The sequence below is a fragment of the Xiphophorus hellerii genome, chromosome 6 (assembly GCF_003331165.1).
Source record: "Xiphophorus hellerii strain 12219 chromosome 6, Xiphophorus_hellerii-4.1, whole genome shotgun sequence".
NCBI classification, from domain to species: Eukaryota; Metazoa; Chordata; class Actinopteri; order Cyprinodontiformes; family Poeciliidae; genus Xiphophorus; species Xiphophorus hellerii.
The window spans coordinates 28855098-28874960 of record NC_045677.1 but is presented as its reverse complement, the minus strand read 5'-3'; the positions used below and the strand labels follow the sequence as shown (position 1 = coordinate 28874960).

At 41.5% G+C, this 19863-nt stretch overlaps 2 protein-coding genes across 6 annotated transcripts in view; one reads left to right on the top strand and one right to left on the bottom strand.

The window, feature by feature from the left end:
• The first annotated feature begins 93 nt into the window (after positions 1-93).
• On the top strand, positions 94-15956 carry oc90 (otoconin 90). Its single transcript, XM_032564449.1, has 17 exons — positions 94-3627; positions 3785-3853; positions 5261-5435; positions 6174-6280; positions 6355-6486; positions 7971-8021; positions 8498-8548; positions 9055-9165; positions 9356-9424; positions 9591-9743; positions 10460-10627; positions 12492-12665; positions 13096-13191; positions 13277-13448; positions 14328-14437; positions 14815-15055; positions 15384-15956. Exons 1-17 carry the CDS (start codon positions 3585-3587, stop codon positions 15574-15576), a joined length of 2115 nt encoding a protein of 704 aa, XP_032420340.1. The 5' UTR covers positions 94-3584; the 3' UTR covers positions 15577-15956.
• Positions 15609-19863, bottom strand: part of efr3a (EFR3 homolog A (S. cerevisiae)) — a 64052-nt gene continuing 59797 nt past the window's right edge. For all 5 annotated transcript variants that reach the window (XM_032564428.1, XM_032564426.1, XM_032564427.1 and 2 more), the window contains one exon: positions 15609-19210. In XM_032564428.1, the coding sequence (XP_032420319.1) occupies positions 19105-19210 (106 nt within the window). In that variant the 3' untranslated portion in view covers positions 15609-19104. The remainder of the gene's footprint in view (positions 19211-19863) is intronic.

Below are 19863 nucleotides of genomic sequence, written 5' to 3'. Positions count from 1 at the left end.
TTTTTAAAAAAAAGATATTTCCATGAAGTTAAATAAAGTAAACGCCATGTTGATCTTTCCTCTGGGACGTTTTTAATCATTTCTCTTTTTTAGTTGTTTTTCTATCTGTGGTGAGTTTGAGTTTTATTTTATCTGGAGTCATTATTATGGAAAAGCTGCTTCTTTTAGGCCTTTTCTCTTGGAAATCTTTACTAAAGAAAAATCCTGACATTCTGTTGGGGACAAAATCTCTTCAGAACTTTTCTGAGGTCAGAACTCTGTGGCTCTTCGGCCAGTTTGGGAATTTAAGGCTTTATTTATTCAGGAAACAGAGACGATAACAAGTTTTTAAGATTTTCATCTAGAAAGGAAATTCTGGACACGTCGAGGGAAGTGAGGAACACATCTGGACTTTGCCAAGAAAGAACAAAGATCTAACCAAGACCAGGTAAAGATCTAACCAAGACCAGGTAAAGATCTAACCAAGACCAGGTAAAGACCTTATCGAGACCCTATGTAAAGACTTGCAAAGACTTGTAAAGACTTGCAAGTCTTTGCAAGAGTTTCTGAAAGTGGGAAACACACTAAAATAGTCAGACCTAAATAAACATCTCTATATCTAGATATTAGTCTTATTAGAATGAAAAAACCTCCACTAAGACCTGCTGACAGATCCAAACTCTGCGTCTTCCTTGATTTTCCTTCTTTGTTTGGTTTCCACCAGCAGCTCTGAGGATCACTGCGCTGGAACTAAAAGTTCATTATTTCTTTCATCCAAACAAACGTTTCTTTTTGCCTGTTTTCATAGATTGAATTAAATAAATGATAAATGTAAATAAAGCAGCTCTTTAAAATGCTGTAGGTCTTTTCATGTTGGAGACTTTTTTACTTTGGATCTTAAAAACGGGTCAGATTTCCATTAATAGCCTCCAGATGTTCTGTAACACCTGGATCTTCTCCACCTGTCCGACCCAAAGCTTCGCCGCCAGCCCTGCTGCTCCGGCGGGCCGGCCCCTCCCCTCCTGTTTGCACTCATTGATCCGAACTCCCGGGAGGATCAATGAGTGCAAACAGGACCCGTTTGTTTGACCCGTTTGATCCTCCCGGGTCGCAGATCCAGACCCCTGCTGGACAAAGGCGGCTCTGTGGATCCCCCTGCCGGACCCCGCCCGCATTTATAAAAACCCCCGACATACCTGCGCAGGAACCGGACCGGGATAAGCTTCTGCTCAGGTGTCACCCGATAGCCAATGAGAGCTGGAGGCTCGGAGTGATAAACAGCTAAAGAAGCTGAGGATTCATTCTGTGGGAGTAAAGAGGCTGACCCACTTTGGCTGGGTGTGTCTGGCTGGAGGGACAAACTCCAACGTCTGGAAGACAAATAAGGTAAAACCTTACAGTTTGTTTGACAAATGCATGAAATGGATGTTAATATTGTTGTTTTATAAACATGTTCTGTGAATATTCAGGCTGATATTTAACAATAAGTGGATGTTTAGCTGAAGGAAGCTCCTGCAGATCCTCTCTGGATGTTTCTGTGTCCTTGGATTCGTTTGGAGGTCGACTGGAAAACAGGCTGGAGTATCAGACCAGGCAGACGAGTCAGGGCAACTTTAAGAAAACAAACCAATCAACAAATCTGCAGGAAAACTTCAGGCTGAAGATAGAAGAGGTCTCCAGAAGTCTAGAGTTTATTCTTCCTCATGTTGGATGTAAACTCTGGGACCGAATCCTGGAAGGCCGACCCATTTTTAGTGCTTAGAGTCCATCAGTTTGTTCATTTTTGAGAACTTTTCTCTGGGTTTTCAGTAGAATTGGTTCAGTTTCTCACTAAATTGCTCCTGGATTGAAGAAAAGTTGCTCTTTGGTAACATTTTTGATCCTTTGCTGCTGGAAGCTCTTAACTTTTCTTCTCCACGTGTTGGAAACAGTCGGGAGAAACGACTCCAGCAGGCCTCCGCTCTCCGTCCAGGTATTTCTGTTCCAGTCAGTCATGGTTTCCTTGGACAGCAGTTGTTTCTTTACTTCCCTTTCTTCACCTGCTGCCATTGTTGAGGAAGCTCTGCACTGGTGGCAACATGATTTTATTGGAGTTTAATGTTTACTACATGAAAATGAGGAAAATTTCTCAAAGTCCAAACATGAATTTCTTTAAATTCTTCTAAAATATGTCTTTAGTTTTAGTTTGTGCTTGATTTTTGCCATCTTGCCTTGAATCAGCTGGATTGGCTCCTGTTTAGGTGTAGAATCTGGATTAAATTACAGACAGTATGCAGGGCTGTGCATGCAGGTGCAGCTCAACCTCCTCAGTCATCACTCCTCCACCACCGTGCTTGGCTGTTGGTATCAGACGTTTGTGCCGAAATGTCCAAAATACAAACCTGTCGGATCATTTTATGATTAGCATTTAGCATGCTAACTCAGGCTGTTGTATTTATCTTGTTTGATATAAACTGGGGAGGTAAAGCTGGAGCTCCTGTTGCCTCAGCAGCCGCCGTCTCCATTAACGCGGAGGCTCAGGGTCTTCAGCTGCCATTAAAGATAAAGTGTAGCAGCGTTAGCGTTAGCCCCCCGTTAGTGATATCGCTTCCTGCTCCAGGTGAAATCCAGCCGGTTCTGTGAAGCATCAACAACCCACTTGTTGGTGTCGTGCAGCAGAGCCACAGGTGGGCTGAGCGGTTTGGAGCCACTAACCGCTGATGCAGCGGGCGCTGAAGGCCTCGTCTGGCGCGGCAGCAGTAATCGTTATGGTGATGGGGGTAATTTATGGAGCTGGTGTGAGATGCTGGAGTAAATGCAGGTCTCTGTTACAGCCTGGCAGGAAGCAGCTGTGATGTTTCCCTCCTCCTCCCTGATGGCTGTGATGAAGCCGACATGAAGCCGACTATGGAGGATCTTCTGGCTTCATGTTCTCTCTGCACCAAATAAAAACATTACAGGAAACTTCACCTAAACAAACTGTAGCAGGAATTTAGGCAAAACTGAACATCAATCAAACTGAAACTTGGCAGAAATCTGAACCACTTCCTGAAGCGTAAACCGTCCTGGTAGCTGCGCAAAAACAAATCCTGTGATGTCACTGACACATGCTGGGTGATTAGCCCCGCCCCCCGGCCCGATGCTGACTTGTTCCGCTAGTGATGTTTGTATAGCATGTAGCATTAGCTTCTGCCACATACTGTGGTGCTAAAGCGTTTTAGCATTAGCTTCTGCTAAATACCGTGTTAGCGTAGCACTGTAACTGTTAGCACGATATATCGGTGCTAACATCAGTATCAGAAGATGTCAGTAAATGTTTTGACGTGTCTGTCTGGCTCCAGTAAAGCTGATTTTTATGTCCATTTTGTTGCCTTTTATTTCTGGAGGAAGCCTGGAGGTGACGGTGTTTGGGGTCAGAGATGGTGACCTTGGGGTCACCGTCTCATAAGCTAACCATCGGAAGGCGCCACCTTAAAGGGCCGGTGCAGTGCGGATCGCTGCTCTGAAGCTGCCATTTTTCTCCAATAAAAGCTTTTTTAGTTTTCATTTTGAGGCTCCTCCATCTGTTCTTGTTTTATTGTGGTTCTAATGTTTTTCCAGTCAGATTTTCTCGGCAGGATCTCATCATGTTTCTGCTGTGGATCTTCATGCTGCCGGCGGCTTCCTGCAGTGAGTTTCACCCAATCACTGAGCTCTAGGCTGCCTGCTCCCTCTCTGCCCTCATGCTTTCCTTTATTTGTGTAATTACACTAATCACACAATGATTAATCAATTAACTGCTGATGTGTTAAATGTTGCATGAATTAAATCTCTTGTTTTTCTGCAGCGCTCTCCGGCAGCGCCGCGTTCTGTCCGGACCCAGAGGGCAGCAGCCGAGACGCAGGTCATGTAATTGGTGAGAATCATCCTCTATTATTATTGTTTTATTTTTTATTTGGAACAATAAACTTCAGGCATGTTAACGGTCACCACACAGCTGCTTGAATTAATCCTAATGAACGAGTGGAGCTGAAGGTTCAGCGGGTCAAGCCGGATCACAGCCTGCAGGGAGAAACGTTTCCTTCACGACTTTCATCTTTACTTTAATTACTTTAATTAGCTGATATTTACTCAAAGAAAAAAAACTATTTTAAACAGAGAGAAGCACATTTTAGAACGATAATCAGTTCTAAAATGTCAGAACATTAATTTCTTTAATGTTCTGGTTTGATTTGATGTGGAGTCATAGTTCATGTTTTCTTTCTCTCTCTCTTTTGGATAATATTTAATTTAAAAACAACCTCAACAATTATTGGCACCAAGTGACAGATAATAACCTCAAAGTAAACTAATGTTTAAGAAAATGTTCTGTTAACTCGTTTGGAGCATTTTTCTGCTGACTAATGACTCATTTTCAGTTTTTCTGTCAAAGGTGATTCTTATTTAAAATCTGAACTTATGCAGTCTGAGGAGGCAGAGCAACAGTCCCACAGCATCACTCCTCCTCCACCGTACTTAACGGTTCTCATGACTTGTTTTTCAGCAAACCCACCAGGAGTGTTTGATGCTGAAGAGCCTCGGCGGACGTCCGCCTGTTTTCTTCACAGAGCAAATCTAAAATATTCTAAAGAAAATGCAGCCTGGGAAGCTGAAATACTTACGTTTAATGTTTAATGACACATTATTGGTTGGCTTTTACAAAGCAGCCAATCCAGAGGCTGCATTTGTTTTCCTTTGTACTGATTGGCTGAATCCGTGGAGATAAAGAAAACTTTTCCCAATTTGAACATCATATTTATGTTCCAGAGAATCAAAGATTACTCATTTAAAAGTTGGAGACATATTTCTCTGTTAGTAAAGCAAGGTTTTAAAAATGGTTAGTTTATTTATTTTGATAGCACTTGTTGTTGATGCCAATAAATTTGTCATCAGTGATTTTTGAAAGAAGAAATAACATTTAGTTTTTTCCCTCTGAATAAATGCTACATCAGATGACGGTGAGGAGTGAGCCATGTTGCCAACAGAAAAATGTTTCATATGATGAAACGTTTCAAAACACACAAAAATCTATTTTAATTATCACACAGAAAGATGATTTAAATCCCTTTTGAAGTAATATTAACATTTAAACCCAAGTTGTGCAGCTGTGAGAAAACAAAGCTACTGATTATTACAAAATGATTGATTATAGATTAATTTTTTGTGAGACTGATTGTAATAATCATACATGAACCCAGCAGATGGGATCACCTGTGGGACGGACAGAAATCTGCTGAAGTTTCATTTTAATTGGACCAGCTCCATCTTCTCTCTCCTCCGTCAGATTGTCTGGGTCTGCGCTTCGTCTGGCTCCACGCCGTCTTCGATAACTTCCCCTCGCTGCTGAGCTTCGTGTCCAGGCTGCGGTGTGCATCAGGGCTGTGTCCGCGGGACCTGGAGGACTACGGCTGCTCCTGCAGACATGTGGCGTCTGGGAACCCGGTGGATCCTCTGGACACGTAAACAAAACCCAGATGATTCTCAGATCCTCATCTGATCCGTTAGGGATTAGAGGAGAATCTGTAAACTTTGATGCTCATCTAAACACATTTTAAGCAGAAGAAAAATTTGCAACAATGATTAGAAATGCGAAGACTTCTGTAAATTTGATTTTCTTCTGGTTGGAAACAGAGTTTACTTGACTAAGTTTTTTGAAAAAAGGAGTATTTTTACTATGCTGTACTTTCTACTTTTACATGAGTAATTTTATTACGACGTATTTCTACTCTTATTTGAGTAAAATTTCTAGATTTTCTACCCACTGAATGAAAAACAAATGTGGTTTAACCAAAAATTCACCAGACAGACACACATCTGCAGTGTTTGTTAAAGTTTAATATGTTTTTTATTGAAAGAAACTGATCTGGGAAAGATTTATTTTGCCTGATTTTGTTATGTTTTGTTATTTGTATGAATTATTGTCATTTTTGTCCTTAAAATACCAAAATTTCCACTTAACTTTATATTTCGATCCATCTGATTATGTAATTTTTAGACATTAAATAATTGATCATTTGATCAGTTACTCAGTAGTTGAGTAAACCTTTAACCAAATACTTTTTTGCTCTTCAGTAATTTCTTGAATGGTACTTTTTACTTTTACTTGAGTAAAAATAATAACGTTGAAGTATTGCTACTGGTTTGAAATGATTCCTGGTCAGGTTTCAGTAGCTTTTTGTTGTTTTCTTCTGCTGCAGCTGTTGTGCAGCTCACAGGCGGTGCTACCAGAGTGCTGCCCCCTGCAGGCAGCCGCTGCCTCTGCCTCCGTATAATTTCTCCTGCTCCGCAGAAAGCAGCAGCTGCGGTGAGTCTCAGACCGAACAGAACCCGGAGATTCTTCCTGAGGATTTGGGTTCATGGCTCCTCTTTCTCCTGCAGACGTTGGCGACCCGTGTCAGCAGAAAGTTTGTGAATGCGACCGAGCCGCCATCGACTGCGCGACGCGGAGCCGCTACAACCCGAGTCTGAGGGGCCTGACGGAGGCCGCCTGCTCCGCCGGAAATGCTCCAGGTGGGTTGGATCTCAGTTTCACAGCAAACTGTTAGGATGATTACTAATACTAATATTATTATTACTGGAAATCTCTTAGCAAGGTTCATCTGACGTTATATTTTACATCTTGGTGGTAGAATTGGTTGATCTTTAAACTGGTTTCCAGCCACAGACTCGTCCGTAAACTTCTTACTGGTTTAATTTATTAACAATGACGCTCAGTGTTTTAGTTTGGTTTTTTTGTCAAGCAGATGCTAAACTGAGAAGTTTTGTTATTAGTTTGGATGTTACCACAATGTCACGGTTTGTTTTTAAGTTATAGTCAAAAATGACCAAACTAAATATTTAGCTAGCTACACAGAGCTAGCAAGTTTAGCTTTAGTTTGGAGACAAACTAAATATTTAGCTAGCTAACTAGCTACACAGAGCTAGCAAGTTTAGCTTTAGTTTGGAGACAAACTAAATATTTAGCTAGCTAACTAGCTACACAGAGCTAGCAAGTTTAGCTTTAGTTTGGAGACAAACTACATATTTAGCTAGCTAACTAGCTAAACAGAGCTAGCAAGTTTAGCTTTAGTTTGGAAACAAACTAAATATTTAGGTTTGAGCTAAACATTTAGTTAGCAAGATAAATATGTAACTTTGAACTAAATATTTAGCTAGCTAACCAAGTATTTGGCTCCAAATTAAGTATTTAGTTTACCAGCTAAATAAACTATATATTTAGATAATTAAGTATTTAGCTAAACCGCTTCAAGCTAAATATTTATATCTGATCTAAATATTTAGCATCAAACTGAGACATTTATAAATGAATAACTTTGAAAAATTAACTTTTTTTTTTCTTTGACAGGTTAAATAACCCAAACTACTGCAGTTTTTTGTTACTGTTTAATTTTACAAGCTACAAATATTGATTTATGTATTTAGATTGCAAGTAGTCAGATTAGGTTCCAACCATTAGGTGGCAGCAAATTGCTACAATATGATCCTCAGTATGTGTAGAATATGCATCACCTGGCATCTGTGGAATCAAATACGCCTCTTTGGCTGTTTGGGAAAAAAACCATAAATGTAGAAGGGGTAAAGTCATCTGACCCTTAACCTTTACTCTTAGTAAAGGGGTAAAGTCATCTGACCCTTAACCTTTACTCTTAGTAAAGGGGTAAAGTCATCTGACCCTTAACCTTTACTCTTAGTGGGTGGCTGCAGATTTCTGGTCACTGGATGCTGGTGTTTGACTGGTTTCACTGGTGCTCCATAAGTTCCTGAATGGTTTATGTTTTAGTTTCTGAAATTGTGGAAATCTACAATTCTCCTTCTGGGTTTGATGCTGCTCTTTCAATAAAAGACACATTTTCCAGTTAAATTCCGGTTCTGTTAATTGGGGCCCGGATTCTGCAGCAGCTTGACTCATTTTCACATCTTCCTCCTCTCGTCCTGATCCGGGTCGGAGTCCGGTCAGCGGCTGGGATCTGTCATAAGTCTGGTTCTCATTTCAGATTGGCTCGGCGGCGGCGTGGCGGAGGCTGACGACGTCTTCAACAGAACAGGTGAGCCTGAGAGGACGGAGCCTCCACTCGTCTCTGGACGGTGCGTCACGTTTGGAGAGGGTCAGACCGCAGGAAGCGGCTGATTCACACCTCAGCCAATTAAAACAACGACCTCCTGACGTCTCATCCTGCAGCTTCCTGCCCACGTTCATCTGGGAAGAGAAAAATCTTTGGTTCACAGAGCAGAGTGTCTAAATATAGCTGCAGGAAGAGGCTGAGCTGCTCTCAGACTGAGTTGAAGTGGAGGTCATTAAAGTGGAGAAGTCAACTTCACAGAGAAAAGTTAGTGAAGCCTGCTGGAGGTCTGAGCTTTTCTCTGTGAAAACTGACGCAGGCCTGCAGCAAGCCTCTGTTTGGACCGACCAGAACACGACGATTCTTCCACCTCTGAAGGACAAACGCAGCTTAACATCCTGCTAACGTCCAACTGCTGTTCCTGCCTGGACTCTAACTGACCTCATCCTTCCTCTTTCCAGATGTTCTCACAGCAGCAGAGCGGCTGTCCAGCGCCGCCCCGCCGCCCGCAGGTAAACATCCCGGTTCCAGGATCCACAGGAAAAATATTCACACTTTAGGATTCTGAATAATAATAATAATAATAATAAACTTCTGCTTAACTTGAGAGGAAATAATCACAGTTTAGCATCACATTCTTTGTGTATTATTTATATTTATCCATAATTACATAATAATCTAATTAGTTAATATGTTGTATTGTTTTAGGAAAACATAATTGAATGTATTAATGAAATAAAATGATAAAAATAACCAAGACAACTTTATTTTCTAAGCATTAAACAGCAAAACTGACCAAAGTATTGAACAAACATTATATACGTATATATATATATTATATATTTACCTCACTGAGCTGAGCTACAGGTTTCTATGGCAGCACAGTATATGATAGTATATGATAGTATATGATAGTATATGTTGGTTTTTGGAATTGACATGTATATCATTTTTAATCTTGGTTCTTTACCAAATCTTACTGTCTACTTTTTCACTTTTACATCCTCTGAACCATCAGAACCGGACCGGGCCATGATCGGTACTGTGGAAAGCCAAAGTAATCCGGCTGGGCTGGACGGAGGATTCATCACCGGACCACCAGAACCGACCGTCCTCCGGACTCGTCCTGGTAGGATCAGAGAGGAGCGGCGCCACGCTGGGACGTTTGCAGACAAAATGAGCTTAATATGAGCAACAGAAACGGATTTTAACTGAAAATGTTTCTCCTGCTCCTCTAAAGCTGAATCTGTTTTCTAAAAGATTCACCAAACCGAAAATATTTAACTGGAGTTTTACTGCATGTAAATCTTTTCTTGCAGAGGAGTGGGAGGAACGGGCAGCCGAGAGAAACCGAGAACAGCAGAAACTCCAGAGTTTGATCTCTAATGGTGACCGTTTAAATCTCCTGTTTTTTAGTTTCTTGATCTTTTTCCTGAGCTGCTAATTATTCCATTTGGAGCTGCTGGTCCCACAGCTTTCATGGCACCAAAAATCATTTCTCTTCCCACTGAGTGACTCACTTGGCTCAGACGTTTCCAATCTCTGCATCTCCAGGCCTGAAAGAGGCAGAAGAAGTGGAGTGGGAGGACCAAGCTGAAGATCAGATGACCCAGAGTCCTGCAGAAATCAGCCTAACGAGCCTCACGGGTCCAACGAGCCTCACGGGTCCAACGAGCCTCACGGGTCCAACGAGTCCAACGAGACCCGGTGAGCCAGAAAAACATAGAAACCAGTTTGTCTTTTTTTTAGATCCATGTTTGCACTTTAATGCAGATATTATGTTTACTGATTCTAATAAGTGGTTCATGTGGCTGTTTTATAATTAACATGATACATTTTGGAACTTTAGTTACTTTTTTAACTTAAATGTTACTTTTTTTGAATTCACGTTACATTTTTGGAGCTTTTATGTATCTTATGTTAAAGTTTTCTAAATCGTCCTGATTGAGTCAGAAATGCTCAGGAGTAAAAGTGAGATGGTTAAACTGCACCAGACTCTGATCTGCCTGTTTCTGTTTTAGTTTTAATGAAAAGCTGAAACGAGCAGCTCCAGATTCTTCTTCAGAACAGGGGTGGAAGTTTAGATTTTTTGAGTTTATTGAGGAGGAAAAGTTTTTTCTTCCCTCACCAGGTGGGAGGTGCTAAGATTTATCTCAGGTTATTTTGCTGAGCAGTGTGATGCCGTCAACAGTTTCCATTTCCTCACCATTTTTAGGAGGCTGGTGAAAACCACAACAATTGTCTTTGTTTTGTTAAGAACTGGATCGTCACCTAGTTTGATGTCAGACTGATGAGCAGTGATTGGTCTGAAGTGTGAAAAGGGCGGGGCTTAGCACACAGCCCAGAGGAGCTGCACTGCTCAGGTTGATGAAACTCTTCCCACTGTTGGATTTTAGAGCTGAAAAGTTCTGAATCTGCTGCAGATCCGGTCCAGTTGGTCCATGAAGGAGCGACCCCAAACGGGCCGCCGTCTCCACGGAGACCTGCTGGTGTTTATTATGGGATGGATCAGGCGCAGATTCCTGCTGCTGGCGCCGCGCCGTCGGTTCTCACCTCAGCATCTCTGAGAAACACGCTGCTGGATGGAACCGGTAAACGTTCTATTAACAAGAACCACTGAAAATGATGCAAATGAAAATAAAATTAATGTTTTAGTTATTATATAAACATTTTATGATGTAAAAATGAATTGAGCTAATCTAATGTCTGGCTGTTGGTTCAACATTGAAACTCTGTATGAATATGGAATAAGGAGAAAGTGACCTGAGATTTTCCCGTCATGTTGGGTTTAACTGTTCATAACTCACTGGTTTCAGGAGAACCCAGAAGTCTGCAGGAAATGTTCCAGCATCCGTTCTGCTCTTTGTGCAGCTTCATAAAATCAGGTTCTGAGCTGCCGGGTCATCCGGCGCCGTTTCCCTGCCAGGTAGAAAACCTGCAGCAGGTGGAGAAACCGTTTTCCTCTTGACTGGGTCTGTAATGACGCCCTGAGGCTCTGGGACAGCTGAGCTGGGAATCCTGGCAGTTATGAGGCGAAACATTAATATTAATAAGCTGCTTCTAGGAGTGAATGTGTCTGTATGGGGAGGAGAGCTTCACGTTAGCTCCAGCTGCACCTTCAAAGGAGGAAGCAGGTCTGAGGTCAGCTGAGGGTCTCTTCACTTGTACTTCCTGTTTCCTCTGTAGACGGCTGGACTCGGCCTTAGAGACGTGCTGAGGAGCAGAACACGATGTTCGGTTGTTCAGGAAGATAAATGTTTCAACAGCTGCAAACACATGAAGGATAAAAAAACTCCAAAACAAATAATACTGCAGGAAATGGAAGCAAAAGGGGAAAATTCTGCAAACTTGCTTCTCAGTCCTCCAGACCACTAGGGGGAGTCGGGAACCAAATATTACAGGATTTGACATCTGGAAAGACGGGATGCCATGATTTAACAGGATTCAGTTTGTCACCGTACTATAGAACTGCAGCATGTTGACAGAAGTGATTTTAGCCACACTGGACTCCCCCTAGTGGTCTGGAGGGTAATATCACCTACATATATACACTGCTGTTCTACAATATTGCAAAAGTTCAACGTCGTATCAGGGAAAATGTAGATAGAAAAACAAAGAAGGAGTAAATTATCATAAGATTAATCTTAGAAATTTACAAAGTTGAAAATTTGCTTGAAAAGTTTTTTTTTCAGATTCTCCAAAATCTTTTAAAAAATCTTTGGAATTTGAAAAAGCTGAAATTTCTGAGTTTCAAGTTGAATTTTTTTTTTTTTTTTTAAACAGCAAATTTTATTGGTAGAAATTTACTCCTATTTGTTCTAATATTTACAATGGCCCTGATTTGTTATGTAAACAACATGAAACATAACGCACCTTTTCTTTCTTCTGAACTTCCCGTCTTTACTGTACGGAAGGAGATTAGGGCCAATGAAAAGAAAAATCTGACTTATTCTCAAAATTATTACTTTAATCTTCTGAAATCAAAATTTAGAATATTTTTTCCCTCTTGCTTATTGATAAGGTCCAGTTCTGGTAATATTTGGTGACTGACTTCCCCTAGTGGTCTGGAGGATTTTGCAGCTGTTTTTCTGTTTGTTACATTTTCCCTGTTGCTTCTATTCCTTATAATTGAGGCATTTTTTCTTTGCAGCGTTTTTCTGTTTGGTTTTTGTGTTTGTTTGATGTGGAGTGGCTTCATTCATGTTTGCAGATCGTTTCTACTCTATACTCTTAAATGGTTGATCACATCAGGAATGGTTAAACATTCCTGCTGGACTTCAGACAGAGAGTTAAAACACGACTGAATAACAGCTCAACAGAAACACTTGTTAAAGAAAAGAACAGCTTTGGGTTTCCTGTTGGACGGCTGAACTCGGACTTGGAGACTCGGTGAAAATCTCCACCAGGTTCAGGAGAATCAGGAATCTTCTGATCTTCACCTTTAACCTGCTGCAGGTGTGGAGCTTCTGTCACCCGCATCTCCAACCATCGCCCAGAACAAACCCACAGGAAGCTCAGCGTCAGCTGGGAAATCTCCACCAATCACAGCGACGACGACGCCTCTCTGTGAGGAGGAGGAGGAGGAGGTGGAGGAGGAAGAGGAGGAGGAAGGCTCGCAGGAGGAAGACGGTACGGCTGTTAAACAGGACGCAGCTCAGGGTTTCATACATAAAACCCATAAAACCAGAAGTGAACCTGAAGTCACTGAACCGCCATCTTGGTAGGCAGCGCAGCACAAAGCTTAGATGAACCATGACTTCTAGACGATTAAAAGACTTTGTATTAACATGCCTGACCAATCTGCAAGAGACAAATGTATCAACAAAATGGCTACTGTCAAGATTGAACCATACCAACTGTCATGACAGTTACAGATACCTACCAAGATGGCTGCCAGCTACAAAGTTAGAAGTGTGGCGTCACATGAGAACTACGTACAGAGTGAACTGTCTGAGGAGCATAATCAGATGACCTCTGACCCTTTAGTGGCGGTCAGAGGGAAGCTCATAAATCTCAGATTAAGCGTCTCAGAGGAGGTGATGCCAATGTTTGTCATTAGGGGCGGAGCCAGGTCCGAAGAGGGCGGTGCCGTTCTTCGCCTGGTCTCTGCTGGAGTCCGTCGGTCTGACCGACATCCAGCAGCCGGGCGGCCGAGGTGAGCCGCAGCTTTGACCTCAGGACGTCCATCGCTGGCGGTGAGGCGTTTAACGCATGAGCTGCTGAATGTCTCGTCCAATCAGAATGCAGCTCCTCCTTCAGCGTGTTCAGCAGCGACGGCCGGAGCCGCAGAGAGATGCCGGCGCTGGGGGAGATGCTGCGCTGCCTGACGGGACGATGTCCGCACGAGTACGAGATGTACGGCTGCTACTGCGGACAGGAAGGGGCGGGGCTTCCTCTGGACCAGCTGGACAGGTGAGCACGGCCCCATGGGAATTTATTTACATAAAATACACAAATAAATCCTACTGCAGAGTGCCTTCAAAAATTACATTTATTCAGTATTTTATTGATTTTTTTTTAACTTTATGTATAATTAGAATTTTTTAGAAATCATTAACATCTCCAAGCCTGACCAGTTTTCAGATTTAATAGGAAATATAGTAATAATTACTGAAAAATAACTATATTTAAAATGTAATTTTCTCTGATAAATGGGCACAAAATTATAAAAATTTAAAATAAATTGTACAGAAAATAAACATGTCGATGTGTATTAAATGTGAATATTAAAAAAATAAACATCTTAAATATTAATAAGCATTCTAACAATGTATTATTTTCATTATCCAATATTGTGAATATAAGCATTTTAAATGTTTTAATTATATAAATATTTATATCATTTCAATAATACTATTAAATATTTATTGCTACTAAAATATTAATGTTTTAAAACATTATTAAAATAAGTATCTAATACAAACTTTGTGAAAGATTTTTACTGATTTTGATTTTTCTGCCTTTAACTTGAAATTGCTGAAATTTTTCTCAGAGAAAAATGTTTGGTAAAAGTTGAAACATTTATTCTTAAATGCAGAAACATTAAATAATAAATTTAAGGTCGTGTATTTTTTCCAAAAGTTTTTTAACTCATTTCTTGTTCCTGATTTTGTCTTTATTTCTGCTGTTTTTTGGAGGCAAATATTTTCTTAAGTTAACTAAACAGGTAAAATGTGAGTAGATAATGAGACCGTATCTATGGTAACGACTCCCAGCATTTTTAATAATTACTTCCTGCATAATTCAGTGACAGTTTCTGAGCTGCAGCCTGAAAGTTGCTCTGCTCCTCAGATGTTGCTTCTTCCATCGCTGCTGCCTGAAACAGATCGACTCCCTGGGCTGCCGAGCCGACAGGAAGCTCAACGCTCACATTTCCTGCGAGAGCCGCAACAAACCGCGATGTGAGTGCAGTTTTAACGCCGAGATAAAGTTCCTAATATTCAGCATGAATCAGAACGCAGAGAGGATTATGAAACGTTGCTTACAACACAGGAAGTATGTCTATTTCAAAATAAAAGTATTTAGAGGTTACTTTGATGAAACTTGTTGGGAAGCAACAGGTCAGCTTCAGAAAAGGTTTTCTCCTGGTCAAACTTTAATATTTCACAGGTTGTTTCCTGGAACCCAGTTCTGTTTAAGGAAGCAAAATGTCTCAGAACATAGAAATCACTTTCCCACGTCCTCCATCAGGGCTTTAATAAGTCATGAAGGTTCTGAAAGTGTTTGCAGGAGGTTCTGATGTCGTCCAGATTCTGAATCATCGTCGTTTCATCTGCAGGTCGGGGCATCACAGTGTGCGACAAACTGCAGTGTGTGTGTGATAAAACCACAGCACAGTGCATGGCTGCGGCGCACTTCAACCACAGCCTGCCGTCGCAGCGCTGCCACGGACCGGCGCCGCCCTGCCGCCGGGCCGCCAGGCCCCCCAAAACCGCAGTGGAACCGGCCCGGTCCAGTGAGGAGAGCAAACCCAGCCAGTCTGAGGAGCCCGAGACGAGTTCTGCTCAGTATTCAGACAGGTGAGATACAGAGAACCTCAGGGCTGACTGATCGGGTCCATTTCCTTTTCTATGTTCTGTTCCACCTCAGTGCAATGGACCTTCTTGTAGGTCCAGTTAAAGGAATTTTCTAATGTTTTATTAGTGGAAGTGGGTCCTGGGAAGAACTTACAAGCAGCCAGTCCTTTATCTGCAGTAGGAGATAAAATCACCTTCATTAAATCTTAATAGAAAATTCTTTACGGTTGGAATTAATAAAATGCTATTTTTTTTAGTGTAGCGCCAAAACAATTTTTTTTCTACAGAAGACGTTTTAATATTTAATTAAAACAAATTTCATTGTTTGCAGTGATCAAAGTTCTGATGTAATAAATGAAGAGACGCCGACTCCTGCTGGAACATCGAGAGCCGAGACCGAAGAGCTGCAGACGGTCGGTGGGATTCAGAACCAAGACAGACAACCGGCGGGAGGACCGGGAGAGGAAGAGGAGGAGGAGGAGGAATATGAAGAGGAGGAGGAGAAGGAGGAAGAAGAAAACTAAACCAACCACAGAAAACTTTGCAACTCAAATACTTCAATAGAAACATTTTATTTGAATCTCCAACATGAAATTTCAACACATTCTGAGACATTATCGTAAACGCCGAGGCTCTGCTGCAGCTCAGGTTCAGGAAATGAGATAACAGAACATAAAAGCCAATCATCTTCAGTGTTTAAGTTCAGATCAGTGAGTCCAGAACAAAAACGACGACATTTCCTGAACCTGCAGGAAGAGCTGAGCCTTGGCGCCACCTAGTGGTCATAAATCACTGAACAACAACTCTGAGCGTCAGCGTTTTATCTTTGAAGGAGAACAGAGACGAGACGTTTCTCTAAAACTGGCACAAGAATACAGACTGCTGCAGCACAGACGAATAAAACGAGAAGGTTTCGCTGTTGCCGTGGAAACGAGCGGCTCCATCCTGGGCGCATCCCACAGTAAGGCCGGTCTAATCGGGCTGAACATTCAGAGTAAAAACATTTCCATTCGTACCTTGTGCTGTTTTTGTGCCTCGGAACCGTTTTAAGTGCAAACATGTGGAACCGCGATCCGTTTGGGTTTGAAATGCCAGAGCTGGTCTCTCCTGCACTCAGCCGCTAATACTGACAAACTTTCATGTGCAAAAATCAAGCAGTGGTCTAAACCCGGAGGCCTGTGCTGGTGTTTGACATGTCTGACAATTTGGTGAAAAAGTTTAGATCTAAATTAAAAATCTTTCCATAACAGCTCATTTTAGTCAAAAATAATTTCTATGATTAGAGACAAAGATTCATGATCCAAATGCTAAACGACGACAAACAAGAAACGATGATTCAGCATTTTTTCAATGATATGTTTGAAATCTCCACCAGGCAGCAACTGAACCATGTGATGCATAAAATGTACAAAAATATATGATCTGCTGCGTCAGCGACATTCATCACGTTTTCCAGCCACGTCTAAAACAAGCCAGTCACCGGACTGGACCGGACCGGACCGGGCCGGGCCGGGCGGTGACACGTCGGGTTCTAGACGGATCAGGTTTTACAGTGTTTTATATTTAGAGAACGAATCATGTGGTTAGTTTGGGAAGGTCGGGATTCACCAACGGCTCCGTTTGCTCCGGTTCGATCTGAACGGACCGAGTTTGGATCAGGTTTCTGTACAGAAGCTGGTGGACGATCTCAACCTGCCCGACCCGCCTGACAGCTGCACAGATAAACTATTACTAGACTAGACAACAATGTTGATCGAGTCGTGATCAAACTCTTGGAGGCAGGAAAGCAGCCCGTCCGTCCCAGAACTTCCTAAAACAAACCGTCCCTGAAGTTTTCCAGGAATCTCAGGTAAAAACTGAAGCATCGCCCAGAACCTTTCATATCAGCCACCAAGATTATGGAAAGACGCTGGTGGAGAAGCACCAGACCGAATATCAAGGAGCTAGAAAGCATTTGAAAAATCTGTCAAATATTTACTTATAGATTTTATTCAGGAACAGAAACGAAGCTCAAAGTTTCACAGGACAAACTTTTATTTTCCAGCATATTTAATCCTGTGGGCTCTATATGCTGCTTTAACTTTAGTAAATAATGAAACCGACTCCTAGTGGTCATAGTTGGTATTGCACCTTCAGGAACTCACGTTAATCCGTTTCCATCTTTTGGACCCGAACTCAGCGACAGTCAGCGGTTCTTTCTGAACGCGTCCCAACGGATGTTCTGCTGGTTTTGGTCTAGTTAAAGTAATGAAACCAGTGCGCAGTTCAGCTTTAACAGGCTCAGGCTGGTGAATAAAAACCATCATCATTCACTTTTCAGGAAGCACGACGAGCCCAACGTACGACGGAACCACCGGGAAACGATTCGGATCAGATCAGATCGATGTGTCCCGGATCGTTCGCTCATGTCTGACCTTCAGCCCGGAGGAATATTCTGGTAACCAAAACCAGCTGCAGCCCGACCGGAACAACCTTCACACTCCAAACCGACCCACTTCTGCAAACTTTACATCCTTGGGTTTAGTAGCCATGACAACAAGCTCTAAGATTTTACAGCTTTTCAAACCAGCTTTAAGAAAATCCAGGAATATCGATGCAGTTTTGATTTAAAGGGCTGATGAGGCCCAGCGGGTCACATACCTTCTAATCTGGAACTAATCCGGCGGCTTTAATCCCGGTTCGCCTGGTGAACCGATAACTGGAAGCGACCTCTTTGGGAGAGCCGTCCTAAAACCACCATGGTGCCGTAAATAGGACGTTATAGTGGGAAAGTGTCGCATCTTTAGCCAGTTAGCTGGTCAGGCAGTAGCCAAACAAGCTAGCGCTTCAAGTCCATAAATTGTGATGCACTGCCCCCTGGTGTCCAGGTGCCGAACTGCATGACGGTGTTTATGTTGGCGCGTGACGAACAGACCGGGTACGTAAGTGGAAAAAAATGAATTATGACTGCGGTTGTTTCCACTTGGTTAAATATGTGGCAGCCATATTGGATTTTTATTTCAAGGTTCATAAAAATTGTAATTCTTCATATTTCTGCATGAAAGTTGAAGCTTTTCTGTTTATTTTGGTTAAACATTAAACTCTGAAGAAATATTTCTTCTATCAATCCTAAAATATTTCATCATAGTTCACAAGACAAAGGAAAATATGTCAAGGTTTTACTTTATCCTTAAAAACCTAAATATGAATTAATTTTACACAAACTCTTCTAATGGTTGTGTTTGAGATCAAGAAAAATTTATTTTAGTCTATGAACACAGAGGGCAGAAAAAAATGAAGATTCAAACAAGAAAACTTGTTGAATTACATTAATTTTAACATCACAATATTCATTATAATCTGTAAAAGATTTATTTTTGGACCTTACGTGGTTCTCAAAAAATGTCATTTTGAAAATTACTTTATCATCTGGTTGTGAAATATTTGGAAACTGAACATTTGTGTCATTTTGTTCTCTACTTTGTTTCAGGAAAAACGAGACTAATTGAGTTTATTTCTAAGTTATTCCTGGAAAATCTGCCAGACAAAATCCCATTTCACCGACTTCCTGGATTGAACAAAAACTGAGACATTGCAAATTTTGCCTAATTTTAATCTAGGAATCATTGTGAAAGTTGTGATTTTGTAAATCTTCAAATCCTTAAAAAGCTTCAGGAATAAAAGCTGGATCCGTTTCACCAACCATGAGCCGTTTGAACTGAACGGATTCGATTTGATGGTTTTTTACGAGTAAATACAGACGATCGGGTCGATGTATCGGATGATCTACTGGATCCTCTGCTGCTAAAACCTGCAGGTGGTTTTTATCCAACAGGATCGGTTAGTTTTTCTACACGGCGTGAAGCTTGAGCATCGACACGGAGCGTAAAGCGGTTTGCGTTGTTCGGGTTTTGTTCTGTTGGACCGTCTGGGTTCAGGGACGTGAATCAGAGAAACGACGTGCAGCCGGGTCAGGCCGCCGCATGTCCGAGTCTCTGATTGGTTCCCTGCCGCCTGGCAGCGCGCTGATTGGAGGAAAAGCGGAGGTCGCCTTTGTTGATGTTTTGAGTCGTTCAGTAGACGCACAGGTCCGGGAACTTCATCTCGTAGACGGGAACGGACGGATGCTGGGTGTGACCCGCTGAGATGGAAACCACGCCGGACGGGCTGGGCGGCGGCCTGCCGGGAAAAGATGCATCATTATGGAGAAAAAACATCCCAAACTGGTTTAACTGGTTTATTACCGGGGTGTCATGGTTTCTGACTTTTCGTTCTATTTTTTTATGACTTGTCAGATTCGGTGAGGTTTAATTAGTTTTTAGAGTGCGATTGCTTGTCTTTATTAGTTATAATAGTAGTTTTAGTATTTTCATACTTTGGTTAATTTTTAGGTGCCAAATTAAAAAGATATTGTGATTATATTTACATTGATGGTTACTGGAGAATCAACAGAAAAATGTTAATTATTGAACCTCAAACTGACTTTGGCGTTAAATCAAAACTTTTGCCGACAGGTTTAAGTGTTGCTAGGAGCAACATGGAGGGCCGTAATAAAAAATAATTTCACATCAGTTCAAAAGGCTAATAAATGGATTCATAAACATGAAAATGAAGAACATTATATCTATAATTTCTGTATGTTTCAGTTAGTTTGATAAGTGCACAATACAGTGCCAGTTATTGTTTTTCCCCATTATTGTTTTTGTTAGTTTAAGTCAACTAAAATATCTTTTGGCATATTCACAAATATGTTGTACTAAATATTAAAAATCCTCTTTGGAAATCCTGAAAATGTAGCTTAAGTTTCAGTAACGCAAAGAAAATTCTGCAGC

What these genes read in the sequence shown, in the direction of transcription:
- oc90 (XM_032564449.1), top strand. Translation starts at nt 3,585, where the DNA reads ATGTTTCTGCTGTGGATCTTCATGCTGCCGGCGGCTTCCTGCA. An exon ending in CGTCCTCCGGACTCGTCCTG is followed by an intron (nt 9,166 to 9,355) that starts GTAGGATCAGAG and finishes CTTTTCTTGCAG; the next exon opens with AGGAGTGGGAGGAACGGGCA. An exon ending in CCAGAGTTTGATCTCTAATG is followed by an intron (nt 9,425 to 9,590) that starts GTGACCGTTTAA and finishes CTGCATCTCCAG; the next exon opens with GCCTGAAAGAGGCAGAAGAA.